A 14,075-nucleotide genomic window follows, 5' to 3' on the forward strand; every position below is an offset into this window, starting at 1 on the left:
AAAGATTTACTTGGAGCAGGAGTGTTTTAATCATCGAATTATTGACATTTTAATAATCAGGCGCCCTATACGACCGGCGACACACTGGCTGCGTGGCGTTTCTGTTGCGTGGTGTTTTCTATGTCTTTGCACACCAGAAACGTCTCTGACGAGGCGTTGCTGCTGCTAGGTGACATGATAAGCCTCATTGGTGATATATTCGACATATGGGGAGAGAGTTGTGGAAGGCACTTAATGTTAAACATAAATATATAGCAGCAAAGACAACGTCGGCAGTATTGACGGCAAAATAGGCTACAGAATATTTCGTTCTGTATTGACAGGTGCAATATTTGAAAATCGATAATATATATATATTTTTTTACATTTAGGCTATATCTGCATTTATGTCAAAACCTAAATTCAAACATCAAAATGTCATTAATATGTATTCATATCAAAATGACATACAAACATATTTTCCTATTCTATTTTGCCTGGAAACGCTTCCGAAACGCTTGCGTGTCGCGTGAAAAATAGGCATCGATTCTATTTCTAGCATGCACGCATTTTCCCTGAGACGCGCGTGTCACGCAGGCAGTGTGCAAGCTCTAAATAACCGGTTAACATGGGAGCCGAAATAACGGACACGCCACGCAGCCCATTTGAAGAAACGACCGTATGTTTGTTCTTTTCATTTCGTGAACACAAGACCTACAGAAGACCACCCGATACCAGAAAAGTGGCTGGGCTACGAAGTCTGAATAAAAACTCCAAGGAGAAACAAAATCATTATAGTAACCCCTGTATAAAATCTAGTCATCATGGCATGATCATCATGGCATTTATTTTGTATGATTTATAATTATTTATAGCCATCTATGATCTACTTATTGCTATCATGTGCTTTGGTTGCATTCTGATGACATTATTAATACATTTGACATGACAAAATAGCCTACCTCCATAGATATATTAACTTAGTCCAGCGTTGGCTCGACCGTGTTTAGGGCGGTGCTGAAGGCGCCGGCGAAGTTTTGGCAATCTACCAGCTAGATGCATGAGTGTTTTCAACCAGGTCCAGAACCCGACCTGGGTGAGGCGGGGCTTTAGTTCTTTGTTGTATTCATCTGCTACGGCATGTGTAACATTTTTCTGTCAACTCTGCATAATCCTTCGCAATCGATATCGTTAGTTAGCCCAGAGAAGCGAGGAAACGGAAGTGCCGCACAAAAACCGGAAACTGGACCCATATTTACTTCCGCGTTCGAAAATAAGGTGAATAGCAGTACTTCTTTTAATAAACACAAAACAATGGAGATAATCTACACTGGAGAACACATTGTGCAATTGCAAGACAAAGAACTGAATAAACTGAGTGCTATATATAAACAGGCAAACAAAGGGAGCTAAATGAAACACAGGGAGCTAAATGAAACACAGGTGAACTTAATTAGTGACTACAGACTATCATGGTTAACTTGTAGCTCAACACGAGTTCCTAAAAGAGCAGCCAAAAGTGTGATTGCAAAGGAACATTCTCTCAACCCCAGTTCAGGACTGCACATGGATTAAGCGTTGTAGTATTTTTGCGACTGCAATACTCAGGCTCCACATGGATTGAGGACAACTTTTCAGCTATACGCTAATGTAGGGTGACCATATTCCAGGTCATGTCCGGCCGGGATTTCGAGATCGCCCAAAATATCCGCGATTCGGCTTTTGCTTTCTCGTCGCCATTCATTTTGTTTACATGTACACCTTTTGATTCAGTAGTACTGAATTAATTCCGATTGGTTAATCTGAATGTAGTGTTTACATGAACGCTAAACAAGTGATCGGTTGATGTGCGTGTAAGCATTGCTAAGAAAATTCCTGTGTTTTCGTCTCGATCGGGATCCGTGTGAATCAGAATGCATGACCTGCAAAGCTGGCACGTACGTGTCAGTGTCAAATAACGTAATAATGTAAACATAATGAATGGTGACTGTAGAAAGGTGACTGTAGGGCGATCTCGAAATCCTGGCCAGATATGTCCGGGTTAAACAGGACGTATGGTCACCCTAGCTAATGCACCTTTGCTGTTTTAGGCTTTTTAGGCGTGTTTTTTTTCTCCATTACATTTTCTTCATCAACTGACTTGATTTAGTACAACTAAAAAAAGTTAGTTTAAGCAAAAGTATAGATATTGTCTCTTATTTTACCTGTCCTTGTGAAAAATATCGGAATCAGAATCAGAAAATATTAACTTTATATTTAATATTGAATAACATGTAGGCTACAACAGATCAAATTAAGTGTATGTCTTTAAAGCACAACAAAAATATTTTTAAAACATAATGTACTTTAAAGTAAAACTCTTAGTTTGACATTACTTTTAAAGTGTACATGTACTTAATGTCACTCCTGCCAGCAGAAGTGCTATGATAGCCACCAGAGGGCACTTCTCCCTAGACCTTTTACATTTCCATAAACCTTTGCCTGGTCTCATTTTAGTGTGATTACATCCACCTCTGTGTCATTGGTTTGTGTGTGTATATATCATGGGCACTTTGGTTGGCAGGTGTGACATTTATGAAAGTGTACGGTGTGTACACTTAAGTGGCTTTTTATAATTCATCAGTGTTATTATCTGCAAGTGGACCTACAGGTTTTTTATTTTTATTTTTATTTTTATTATTATTATTATTATTGTACTTTCAAGATACTACAGGTACACATCCAATACCAATAAGCGGTTTTTTTTTTTTTTTTTTTTTTTCACAAGGGTACATCGTAATTCAAAAATTATAGAGTTTTCCAGACAGCAACATAGTGTCGGCCCAGATCCATCCCACATCTGGTACACCTGGATTACACACGGCCCAGATGTAGGCCGGATCTGGGCAGACACTGTTGCTGTCTGGGTTCTTATATGGTTTTCTGTTGCAAACTAATCTGTTTGTGCTATTTTACCTAATGCAACTTCCATTCTCAATGCTTTGACCTTTAATCAAAAATATTACATTCTTAAACCAAACGGCATGATTTCACTGAATCCACTCTTCATTGTAGGCTTTAAAGATCAACATTGAGAAAATCATCCTAATATTCCCTCTGCTATTGCTGGTGCTGCATATACTGGTGCTCCTCTCTTTGGAGGAGAGTTCTCCAAAAATCAAGTTTGTTTGCCTGCCGAAGCTCCACAGCCAGAAGTCGTGGAGTTCGACAACACAATCTATGCCACTTGTGAAGTAATTCCCAGCCCCAATTTGCCACGTAACCAGCCAAAGATCTTTGGGCAAATCCTCTTCAAGCAGCTCTTCCCCAGTGGAGATTTAGAAGTGAAAATCAACCTCCGTGGTTTGCCTGCCAACGATCATGAAGAGCGTGCCATGCACATCCATCAGTATGGAGACCTCAGTCAAGGCAGCATCACTGTTGGTCCTCATTATAATCCAAATGGCGTTGACCACCTTCATCATCCTGGAGACCTGGGCAACTTTGCTTCCGAGCAAGGAGTTATAGGGAAGTTCCTGACGCTTCCAGACGCCAAGCTCTTTAGGCCTTATTCCATTCTGGGACGTGCGGTGGTGGTTCATGAGGAGGAGGATGATCTGGGAATGGGTTCAGATGAGGAGAGTAAACTCAGTGGGAATGCTGGACAGGTAATTGCTCTCGGTGTGATTGGTATTACTACTCCAAGTCTGTGGCAGAAGACTGAAGCGCTCCCCAAGAAAAGATGTGGAGGAAGGAACTGAGAGTCAAAGATGAGGGAGTCGGATATGGTGGAAGGGCAGATTCAAATAGGATAATCATGTGTGGGATAATCAAGGTGAAAACCTTGTGTATTCTTTGTATGTGTCCTACATTAAAGTAAAGTATATTTCATAACCTGAACATTCCCATGTTTTTTTTTTTTTTTTTGGTCTTTTCAGAGGCTTTTTGGCCATAGCTTCCAATAGTAAATGCACTCTAAATGTAGGGGTGAATGTAGGTAAAGTGGGCCGTTTAGTTTGATTTACTGTGCTCAATGGGTTAACGCTTTAAGAGCATGACAATGGCCTTTAATTAAAGATACACGATTTCTTTAAATGATAAAATGGTTTTGGTTGATGCAATATGACACTGGAGGGTGTGGCTACATCTCAAGGGAGGATTGTTGAAGGTAGACATAACCTCTGACATTAGATTTTATTTTCTAAATTATAAGGTTTCTCACTAAATGTCAACAAATGGGTATATTATTCTGACAGTTTGTTACTACAGTTAACAGGGAATCAAAATGCAAAGAAAATTATTTTAAAATGTGTTGGTTTTCTTGTAAGGTGTTTAAAGCTACAAGATGTAAGATTTTTGTAATAAAATAACCAAAAATCACTTGCAAAGTGTGATCTATTTCCTGCAGTTGTGTACTTCCAGTATCCCAAAAGTTCCCAAAGATTTTTCATTTCAGAGAAATTCCAATTTTAAATAATGGCTCGTCCCTGTTCACTTGTCGCCTGTCAATGACATAATATCCGCGTTATACCTGGTTTCTGCTCGTACTGCCATAGTAACCATGGCGACAGACGGCGACAACTGCGTTGCGTCTAGTGGCACGCTCATGGAGTTGTTTCGTTCAAACATTATGGACTATGGCAAGCAGACTTTGGGACAAAAGGAGAACTAAAACGAGGATCAATATCGGCGTGGTGTTTTCGAGAGCATACGAGTCCTTGTGCTTTTGGATCGCTTTCGCAGTGCTTTGATGTCATGAGCCGATCGGTCTGCGAGAAGCCGAACCATCTCGAACAAGCCTGGTGTGTTTGTGTTTGGTGCTGCCACGCTAGCATTGCTGGGCAACATGAGATGTATACAGTGACCTTGTGGAAAGGCAAACCGGATCTTAGAGAGCTCGTCAGACAAACCAACTCCAGACTGGCAGAAGCTCTGGCTCTGAACTGGCACCCGGTTCATGCTGGTGGAAAAGGGGTATGTGTGAGTATTAATTCAGCACTTGCGGGTAAATCGGTAGAATGAAATGTCCTTATTCCTTTATATCCGCGGGACTCGCATGTGGCACGGATATCTGTCTCTCATTAGCAATCGTGACCTGCTTCATACAACAGTCATGTTAAAAACATCAGTGTATTCACTCATCCATAAACATTATTAGATCCTTCGGCATGACGACAAGTTCCATAATTCCGCTTATGCGTCATCAACCTACACCTTTGTTATTGTAAGAGGTTAGCAAGCCTGGTTAGTACCTGGATGGGAGACCTCCTGAGAAAACCAGGTTGCTGCTGGAAGACGTGTTAGTGAGGCCAGCAGGGGGTGCTCACCCTTGGTCTATGTGGGACCTAACGCCCCAGTGTAGTGATCGGGACACTATACTGTCTAGGAGCACCATCCTTCCAATGAGACGTTAAACCGAGGTCCTGACTCTCTGTGGTCATTAAAAATCCTAAAAAAGAGTAGGGGTGTAACCCTGGCATCCTGGCCAAATTTGCCCCTTGGCCTCTGTCCATCATGGCCTCCTAATCATCCCCATATACTGATTGGCTTCATCACCCTGTCTCCTCTCCACCAGTAAGCTGGTGTGTGGTGGGCGTTCTGGCCCAATATGGCTGCCGTCACGTCATCCAGGTGGATGCTGCACATTGGTGGTGGTTGAGGATATACCCCCTTCCATGTAAAGCGCTTTGAGTACCCAGAAAAGCGCTATATAAATGTAACAAATTATTATTATTATTATTATTATTAAAATGTAGATGCAGAATATAACGCTTTAAAATATGGACACAATTTAAACAACCTTATAATGACCTAACAAGATCATCATGCTGCTCGTAGAGCGGCGGCCTTAATTACATTCTTAAAATGAAGGCCTACCACCCAAAAGCTAGAAGGGGCGCGCTCACTACCAAGCCCGGCTCCAGACCTTCAGAAGCGTTCCATTTAATGGGAAAATATCATCATCGGTCCAGGCCTCAGGCCTGCTGTAAGAAACACCTGGGGTAAAGAAAATAGGGGGGACAGGAAGAAGAGAGGAGAGGATGGTTGTTATTCACCCTGACGCTGGGAGCGCCTGTGCTGGATCACCTCCCTCAGGTCCCTCTTCTTCCAGATCGCGCCTTCTTTGCAACCTACTCCTTGTAGGAGGAGGAGGAGTGCAAGAGGTGACGCTGAACCTCTGGCCCTGTCTCCAATCCTCGAACCAGGATGGGCCAGGCCCCCCTGGCTGTCTGGGCATGGATTCGGATCGCAGTGAATGCATGATGCATGATTTATGATTTATGAATGCATGTTGCATGAGTATGCATGATTTAAATGCAGCCGAGCGTGCCTTCGCCTCTCTGAACTTTTCTACTACCGTCTCAACGGGGGCGCCGAAAAGTTCAGATAGCGAAACCGGGGCATCGAGGAGAAAAGCCTTTTCTTTCTCACCAATGTCAGCCAGGTTCAGTCACAGATGTCTCTCCATGGCCACCATCGCTGCCATCAACCTTCCAATCGAGGCATCAGTTTGTCTGGTGGCCCGAAGAGCTAGATCTGTGGTGCGGTGCAGCTCGTCCACTGTGTCAGGGGAGAGACCCAGCCCCTGATCCAAATCCTTCAGGAACCGGAACCGCTCATCCAGCCTACCACGAATGGTTCCATCCTTCACTGAATAAACCGACTGTCTGCTAGCTGTCTCACGTCACTGAGGTCAGATAAATCCCATCACAAGGACTCTTTCACCTAGGTATCATCACATAGAGACTGTGTCTGTTCCCCGAACTAGGAAATACAAAAAACTCCCAAACCCATTTAAGGGTACAAATTTGATTGATGTTCAACAAATAAAAAACAAATATAATGCAGATGAACAAATGAAAAAGCTTGGGTTTGCTGAATATTCAATCCCTTTCTTCAAAAGCACCATAACCTATGTTCTGTGTTTGACAGAAACTTAGGTAAAACCAGACAATTACATTACTTTCAATGAGTCCACCCCGCAAGATTACTGCTATAAACACAAGGCTCATGTCACGGGGTGACTAAATACATCAGTCCCCTGTAAAGCGGAACTAAAATTTGTCGCGACTCCCCCGGAACCTAAACAGTGAAACACCTACACAGCCTGAACCAGCGTAAGCGCCCCGTAAACAGGAATTAATTATCCGAGATCACCGGCAGCTGGGCCCGAGGTGAGCGAGGGCTGAGAATGAGACACGTTGTCTAAGAGGAGCATAAAAGGAGAGGTAAAGGGAAGCTGCGGTGTTTTTTGGGGTGGTGCTTGTGCAGTGCTTACAGCAATGTTTGGAGCTGAGTTCGGGGCTGAGCTGTGATGAGAGTGAATGGGCTGCGGGCACGGTCATTCAAGGGCAGGTGTTGATTCAGGTACGTTCGTGGAAAGAGGGAAGACGCTGGAATAAGGAAAACTTGATGAGAACTGTGAGTACAAGATTCGATCGCTGACTTTTCACATATGAAGATGGTTGCTGTAAATGCGGATTAGGAAATGGGCAACGGCCTTAAGCTTTGTATTTCCCCTTGGAGTGATGACTTACAGTGATGAAGTGATGTGATGCACGGTCTCGTTGTGTGAATTTATACACTTAAATCTGCTGGAGCCTATCTACTGACCTGCATTACAATACTGTGATTGTGTGAAGAAGTTAACTATGATATATCTTACAGAGAAGAAAAACGTTGTGAAATACTGAATCATTGACTGTGAGAAACTGTTCATCGGCTGCTTTGCAGTGAAAGACTCCAGTTGTAAGTCCCCTGTCTTATGTGAACCACGAAGATTTACATGAATGCTCACCTGTCTGCTTTGCAGAATTAACTCCTCTCACCAGCTCTGTGTGTAAGCCCGCCTCTGAGGAAGACTGTGAGAAACTATTCATCGGCTGCTTTGCAGTGAAAGACTCCAGTTGTAAGTCCCTTGTCTTATGTGAACCACGAAGATTTACATGAATGCTCACCTGTCTGCTTTGCAGAATTAACTCCTCTCACCAGCTCTGTGTGTAAGCCCGCCTCTGAGGAAGACTGTGAGAAACTGTTCATCGGCTGCTTTGCAGTGAAAGACTCCAGTTGTAAGTCCCCTGTCTTCTGTGAACCACGAAGATTTACATGAATGCTCACCTGTCTGCTTTGCAGAATTAACTCCTCTCACCAGCTCTGTGTGTAAGCCCGCCTCTGAGGAAGACTGTGAGAAACTGTTCATCGGCTGCTTTGCAGTGAAAGACTCCAGTTGTAAGTCCCCTGTCTTCTGTGAACCACGAAGATTTACATGAATGCTCACCTGTCTGCTTTGCAGAATTAACTCCTCTCACCAGCTCTGTGTGTAAGCCCGCCTCTGAGGAAGACTGTGAGAAACTGTTCATCGGCTGCTTTGCAGTGAAAGACTCCAGTTCTCTGTGTGTAAGCCCGCCTCTGAGGAAGACTGTGAGAAACTGTTCATCGGCTGCTTTGCAGTGAAAGACTCCAGTTGTAAGTCCCCTGTCTTCTGTGAACCACGAAGATTTACATGAATGCTCACCTGTCTGCTTTGCAGAATTAACTCCTCTCACCAGCTCTGTGTATAAGCCCGCCTCTGAGGAAGACTGTGAGAAACTGTTCATCGGCTGCTTTGCAGTGAAAGACTCCAGTTGTAAGTCCCCTGTCTTCTGTGAACCACGAAGATTTACATGAATGCTCACCTGTCTGCTTTGCAGAATTAACTCCTCTTACCAGCTCTGTGTGTAAGCCCGCCTTTGAGGAAGACTGTGAGAAACTGTTCATCGGCTGCTTTGCAGTGAAAGACTCCAGTTGTAAGTCCCCTGTCTTATGTGAACCACGAAGATTTACATGAATGCTCACCTGTCTGCTTTGCAGAATTAACTCCTCTCACCAGCTCTGTGTGTAAGCCCGCCTCTGAGGAAGACTGTGAGAAACTATTCATCGGCTGCTTTGCAGTGAAAGACTCCAGTTGTAAGTCCCTTGTCTTATGTGAACCACGAAGATTTACATGAATGCTCACCTGTCTGCTTTGCAGAATTAACTCCTCTCACCAGCTCTGTGTGTAAGCCCGCCTCTGAGGAAGACTGTGAGAAACTGTTCATCGGCTGCTTTGCAGTGAAAGACTCCAGTTGTAAGTCCCCTGTCTTCTGTGAACCACGAAGATTTACATGAATGCTCACCTGTCTGCTTTGCAGAATTAACTCCTCTCACCAGCTCTGTGTGTAAGCCCGCCTCTGAGGAAGACTGTGAGAAACTGTTCATCGGCTGCTTTGCAGTGAAAGACTCCAGTTCTCTGTGTGTAAGCCCGCCTCTGAGGAAGACTGTGAGAAACTGTTCATCGGCTGCTTTGCAGTGAAAGACTCCAGTTGTAAGTCCCCTGTCTTCTGTGAACCACGAAGATTTACATGAATGCTCACCTGTCTGCTTTGCAGAATTAACTCCTCTCACCAGCTCTGTGTATAAGCCCGCCTCTGAGGAAGACTGTGAGAAACTGTTCATCGGCTGCTTTGCAGTGAAAGACTCCAGTTGTAAGTCCCCTGTCTTCTGTGAACCACGAAGATTTACATGAATGCTCACCTGTCTGCTTTGCAGAATTAACTCCTCTTACCAGCTCTGTGTGTAAGCCCGCCTTTGAGGAAGACTGTGAGAAACTGTTCATCGGCTACTTTGCAGTCAAAGACTCCAGTTGTAAGTCCCTTGTCTTATGTGAACCACGAAGATTTACATGAATGCTCACCTGTCTGCTTTGCAGAATTAACTCCTCTTATCAGCTCTGTGTGTAAGCCCGCCTCTGAGGAAGACTGTGAGAAACTGCCATTGGCTGCTCTACAGTAAAAGAATCCAGTTGGTCATCCTTTCGCCTGCCCTGTGCGTTTGTCCGCCTTTGGGAAAGACGGAAGGGAAAGCCGCCGCCGTCTGGTGGGCGGTGAAAGACCTTGGTCAGAAGACCCACGCTCCTGGCCGTAAACCCCCCCCCTTTCTCTTCCTCCTTCCGAGACATACGTACCATACACTTACCTGACGGCAATTCCACGAACCCCTTTAGTCTCCCCTTCTGGCCTGGGAACCGAAGAAATCCTACTCACCGGACCTCTACCTTTTAAGACTTTTAACCTTCTAATTCATAAATAAAATATACCTTTTTGATTATTCTGTCTGTTGTTGTCTTGCTTGGCCTCTGTCCGACCCCCCAAGGGTGAAAGAGGGGTTCCAGGGGTGGGTGCAGCCTGATTGGCCCACCCCGGCCTGTGACATCTTTTGGCGCAGTCGGCAGGGTTCACCTTGGGTTGAGTAGACGGAGGCCGAGCAATGGCAGACGAAGATGTACCGGTGGGTCGCCCACAGGTTATGCCCATCTTTATGGGAGCTCCATGGGCTCAAAAATATGGAGGACCAGGGTCGGAACTTAGTTTGTCGGCATGGAAGACACAAGTAGAGTACTTAGCAGGCCTGCAAGGGTTAAATGCCACCCAGAAGACCCAGTTCATTTTAAATTCACTTGACGGCGAAGCAAGGAGAGAAGTGCAAGCAGCACCGGAAGCCACTCGAGCCACCGCCCAGGCCATCCTCGGTTTCCTAACAGGACAGTATGGTGACACGACTCCCGCAGCTGTTCTCCGCACACAATTTTTTAACTGCAAGCAAGGGCCTCGCCAGACTATTCGTGCCTTTGCCCTGCAGTTACGGGAACAATTGTCTCGGTTGAAGGGGAGACAGGACCATGGACTTGGTGAAGAAGAGGCTCTATTGAAGGATCAGTTCTTGCTGGGGCTGCGAGATGGCCCGATACGCCAGAGCCTCCGGATCCAACTACGCCGCAACCCTGTCTTGACGTTCGATGAGCTTCGCCAGGAGGCATTAGCTCTCGAACGAGACCATGCTGATATCCCAGAGTCCTCCCAGTGCATGGCCACAAATGCGGCCGACGGTCCCTTACCTCTTGCTCCACCAGATTGGAAGCAGGCCTTACGAGACGAATTGAGAAGAGACGTCCGTGACCAAATGACCGAACTGTCGAAAACCTTTTTAGAAGAACTTCGCCGTGAATCTCACCGCCCTTCGCCACCGGTACGGGAGCGAGCATACTCTGACGGGGGTCGATTTCCAGAACAACGACCACCCCGGCCATCGGGGCTCCGTTTCCAGTGGGACGAGCAGGGACGTCCTATCTGCAATGGCTGCGGTGCCCCAGGCCATTATGTCCGGCAGTGTTCTGCACGTCGAGGGTCACAAGGGGGTTTTTAGTGTCACCGGCCACTGTGGGTCAAGTGGTCGGGACCCCCTTAGTTGACCCTTTTCATCAACGACAAAAAAATCATTTGGTCGGCCGCTGTCCTCTGGTATCAGTTCGAGTCAATGGGGCCGAAGTCCAATGCCTTCTAGACACCGGGTCCCAGGTGACGCTATTCTCTGAAAGCCTGTCCCGAGAATTATTCGGGGTTCAAGATCTTTCTGCCGCGGATGCCCCCTGGTTAACTCTACGGGGGGCTAATGGTCTGGATATTCCCTATGTGGGCTATCTAGTTACGGACCTGGAGGTCCAGGGGACTCGGGTCCCGCAGAAGGGAGTTGTGATTGTTCGGGACACCTGTATGGGGGCTCATCGTGCCCTACTGGGGATGAACGTCATTTCTGAGTGCTGGGAAGAATTGTTCAGAACGAGACCTACACCGACGGCCCCAAGGGAGGAAAAACGAGAATGGGACCGGGTTGTGGCGGACTGTCGCCGGATTTGTATGGCAGCGGCTCGACGGGACCAAGAGAGTGTGGGGAGAGTAGCATGTCGATACGTACTGTCCATTCCGGCTCAGAGTGAGGCTATCATCTGGGCTCGCCTTCCCGCTCAGCTTCACGGGTCTAAGGAATGGATCCTGGTGGAGCCTCATCCCGATTGTCAGGCTGTGGAGGTGGCCCGCGGCTTGGCTTCTGTACATCAGGGCCGGGTGGCCGTCAGACTGCGTAATACGAATTCTTATGCAGTGGATCTTCATCGACACCAACGCCTGGCCCGGATCACGGTAATTGGCCCTCAACAAATTCGTGAGGAAGGGGAAGTTCAGTTTAGCCGAGCGGGACCCACAGTTGTGGAGGTGGCTTTAGCCCAAACTGAAATCCCGGTGAGCAGGACAGATGGAGGATTGCCGGCCCACCTTGCTGGGGAGTCCCTGCGGGGCGAGGGATTGGGGGAAGAACAAGCAAGACAGCTTCAAGACTTTCTGGTGAGATGGGAACATCTATTCTCTGCACATGAGGAGGATTATGGGCGGACAGACATTGTAAAGCATCAGATCCCGACTGGAGATGCTCCCCCAAGCCGGGAGCGCTACCGTCCCGTACCACCGACTCTGTACCCGGAAGTCCGGACCCTACTACGAGGAATGCTGGAAAAGGGAGTCATTCGGGAGAGCAGTAGCCCGTGGGCGGCACCCATTGTCCTTGTCCGAAAGAAGACCGGAGCATGGCGATTCTGTGTTGACTACCGGAAGCTCAATCAAGTGACCAAACGAGATGCCTTTCCTCTGCCGCGGGTTGAAGACTCTCTGACTAGCCTTACCCGGGCTGCCTGGTACTCCACCTTGGATCTGGCTAGCGGTTACTGGCAGGTACAGATGGAAGAAAAAGATCGGGAGAAGACGGCCTTTACTACTCCCTTCGGCCTCTTTGAATGGGAGCGTATGCCGTTTGGCCTGTGCAATGCCCCAGCTACCTTCCAACGACTCATGCAACGCTGTTTGGGGGGCCAGCTTATGGATACCACACTCGTGTACCTGGATGATGTCATAGTATATTCTCCTGACTTTAAGTCTCATTTGCAACATCTGGAGCAGGTATTCCGGTCCCTGGAACGATATGGTTTGAAGTTGCAGCCCGAGAAATGTCAGTTGCTCCAGAAGGAAGTCAAGTTTCTGGGGCATCGGGTTAGTGCAGCTGGGATCGCAGTGGATCCTGATAAGGTGTCGGCTGTCCAGGAGTGGGCTGCCCCGAGGACCGTGCGACAAGCAAGGTCCTTCCTAGGATTTGTGGGGTATTACCGACGGTTCATTAAGGACTTCGCAAAAATCGCTAAACCCTTGAACCAGCTGCTGGCCGGCTCTGGCCGAGCCCGGGGGCGTGGGACCTCCTCCATCCTGTGGGATCCCGCCTGCGAATCAGCCTTCCGGAGGCTAAAGCAGGAGCTGCTCCAAGCCCCGATCTTAGCGTATGCCAATTTTTCCCAGCCGTTTACGCTCTATACGGACGCCAGCAACTTGGGTTTGGGAGCAGTGCTTGCCCAGAAGCAACAAGGCGAGGAGCGAGTTATTGCTTATGCCAGCCGAAGTCTACATCCTGCCGAACGTAACGACGCCAACTATAGCTCCTTCAAGCTTGAACTCCTCGCTATGAAGTGGGCTGTCAGCGAGAAGTTCAAGGACTACCTCTGGGGAGCTAAGGTGGTGGTCGTGACGGATAACAGCCCGCTGGTCCATTTCCAGACTGCCAAGCTGGGAGCCGTCGAACAGCGATGGGTGGCTCAGTTAGCCAATTATGATTACCAGCTTCAGTATCGGCCAGGGAAGGAGCATACGAACGCTGACGTACTATCTCGGCTGCCGGAGGGAAAGCCTGCTGGACCGGTTCCTGGCAGGGCTATATCGCCAGAAGAGGGACTGATGGTGGGGATTGTAGCGGCCCCGGACCTTAGGGAGGAAGGGGCTCCCGTGAGTTGGGGTTGGGACCCCCAACGGTGGAAAGAGCGTCAGATGGAGGACCCGGGTCTGGCACAGGTACGAGACTGGCTACAGCAGGGGGATTGGCCGGAAAGAGAGGCACGGCGTGGGCAATCCCAAGGGGTAAAACGGCTGTTGGGACAATGGGAGAGGCTTACCCTTAAGGAGGGGGTCGTCTGTCGACGGGTACAGGATCCAACGTTGGGGGAGGAGGTATGTCAAGTGGTGGTACCGGAAGAACAAGCCCCTGCATTACTTCGAGCGTATCATACGCATTTGGGACATCAAGGCCAGGAAAGGACAACGTCGTTGATACGGAGATACTTTTACTGGCCTGGCATGGAGAGGACCGTGGGACGGTTTATTTCGCAGTGCCCACGGTGCACCCTGTTTAAGGCTCGGAGGACGGAACGAGCACCCTTGGTCTCCATTCGG

The 14,075-nt window shown here is 47.5% G+C and overlaps 1 protein-coding gene across 1 annotated transcript; it reads left to right on the forward strand.

Moving 5' to 3' along the window:
- Positions 1-120: 120 nt before the first annotated feature.
- On the forward strand, positions 121-3,852 carry LOC311292946 (extracellular superoxide dismutase [Cu-Zn]-like; the record flags this gene model as incomplete). Its single annotated transcript, XM_084412779.1, has 2 exons — positions 121-169; positions 3,121-3,852. 2 exons carry the CDS (start codon positions 121-123, stop codon positions 3,717-3,719), a joined length of 648 nt encoding a protein of 215 aa, XP_084268905.1. The 3' UTR covers positions 3,720-3,852.
- Positions 3,853-14,075: the final 10,223 nt, after the last annotated feature.

The sequence above is a fragment of the Rutilus rutilus genome (assembly GCF_951802725.1).
Source record: "Rutilus rutilus genome assembly, chromosome: 7".
Classification (NCBI taxonomy): domain Eukaryota; kingdom Metazoa; phylum Chordata; class Actinopteri; order Cypriniformes; family Leuciscidae; genus Rutilus; species Rutilus rutilus.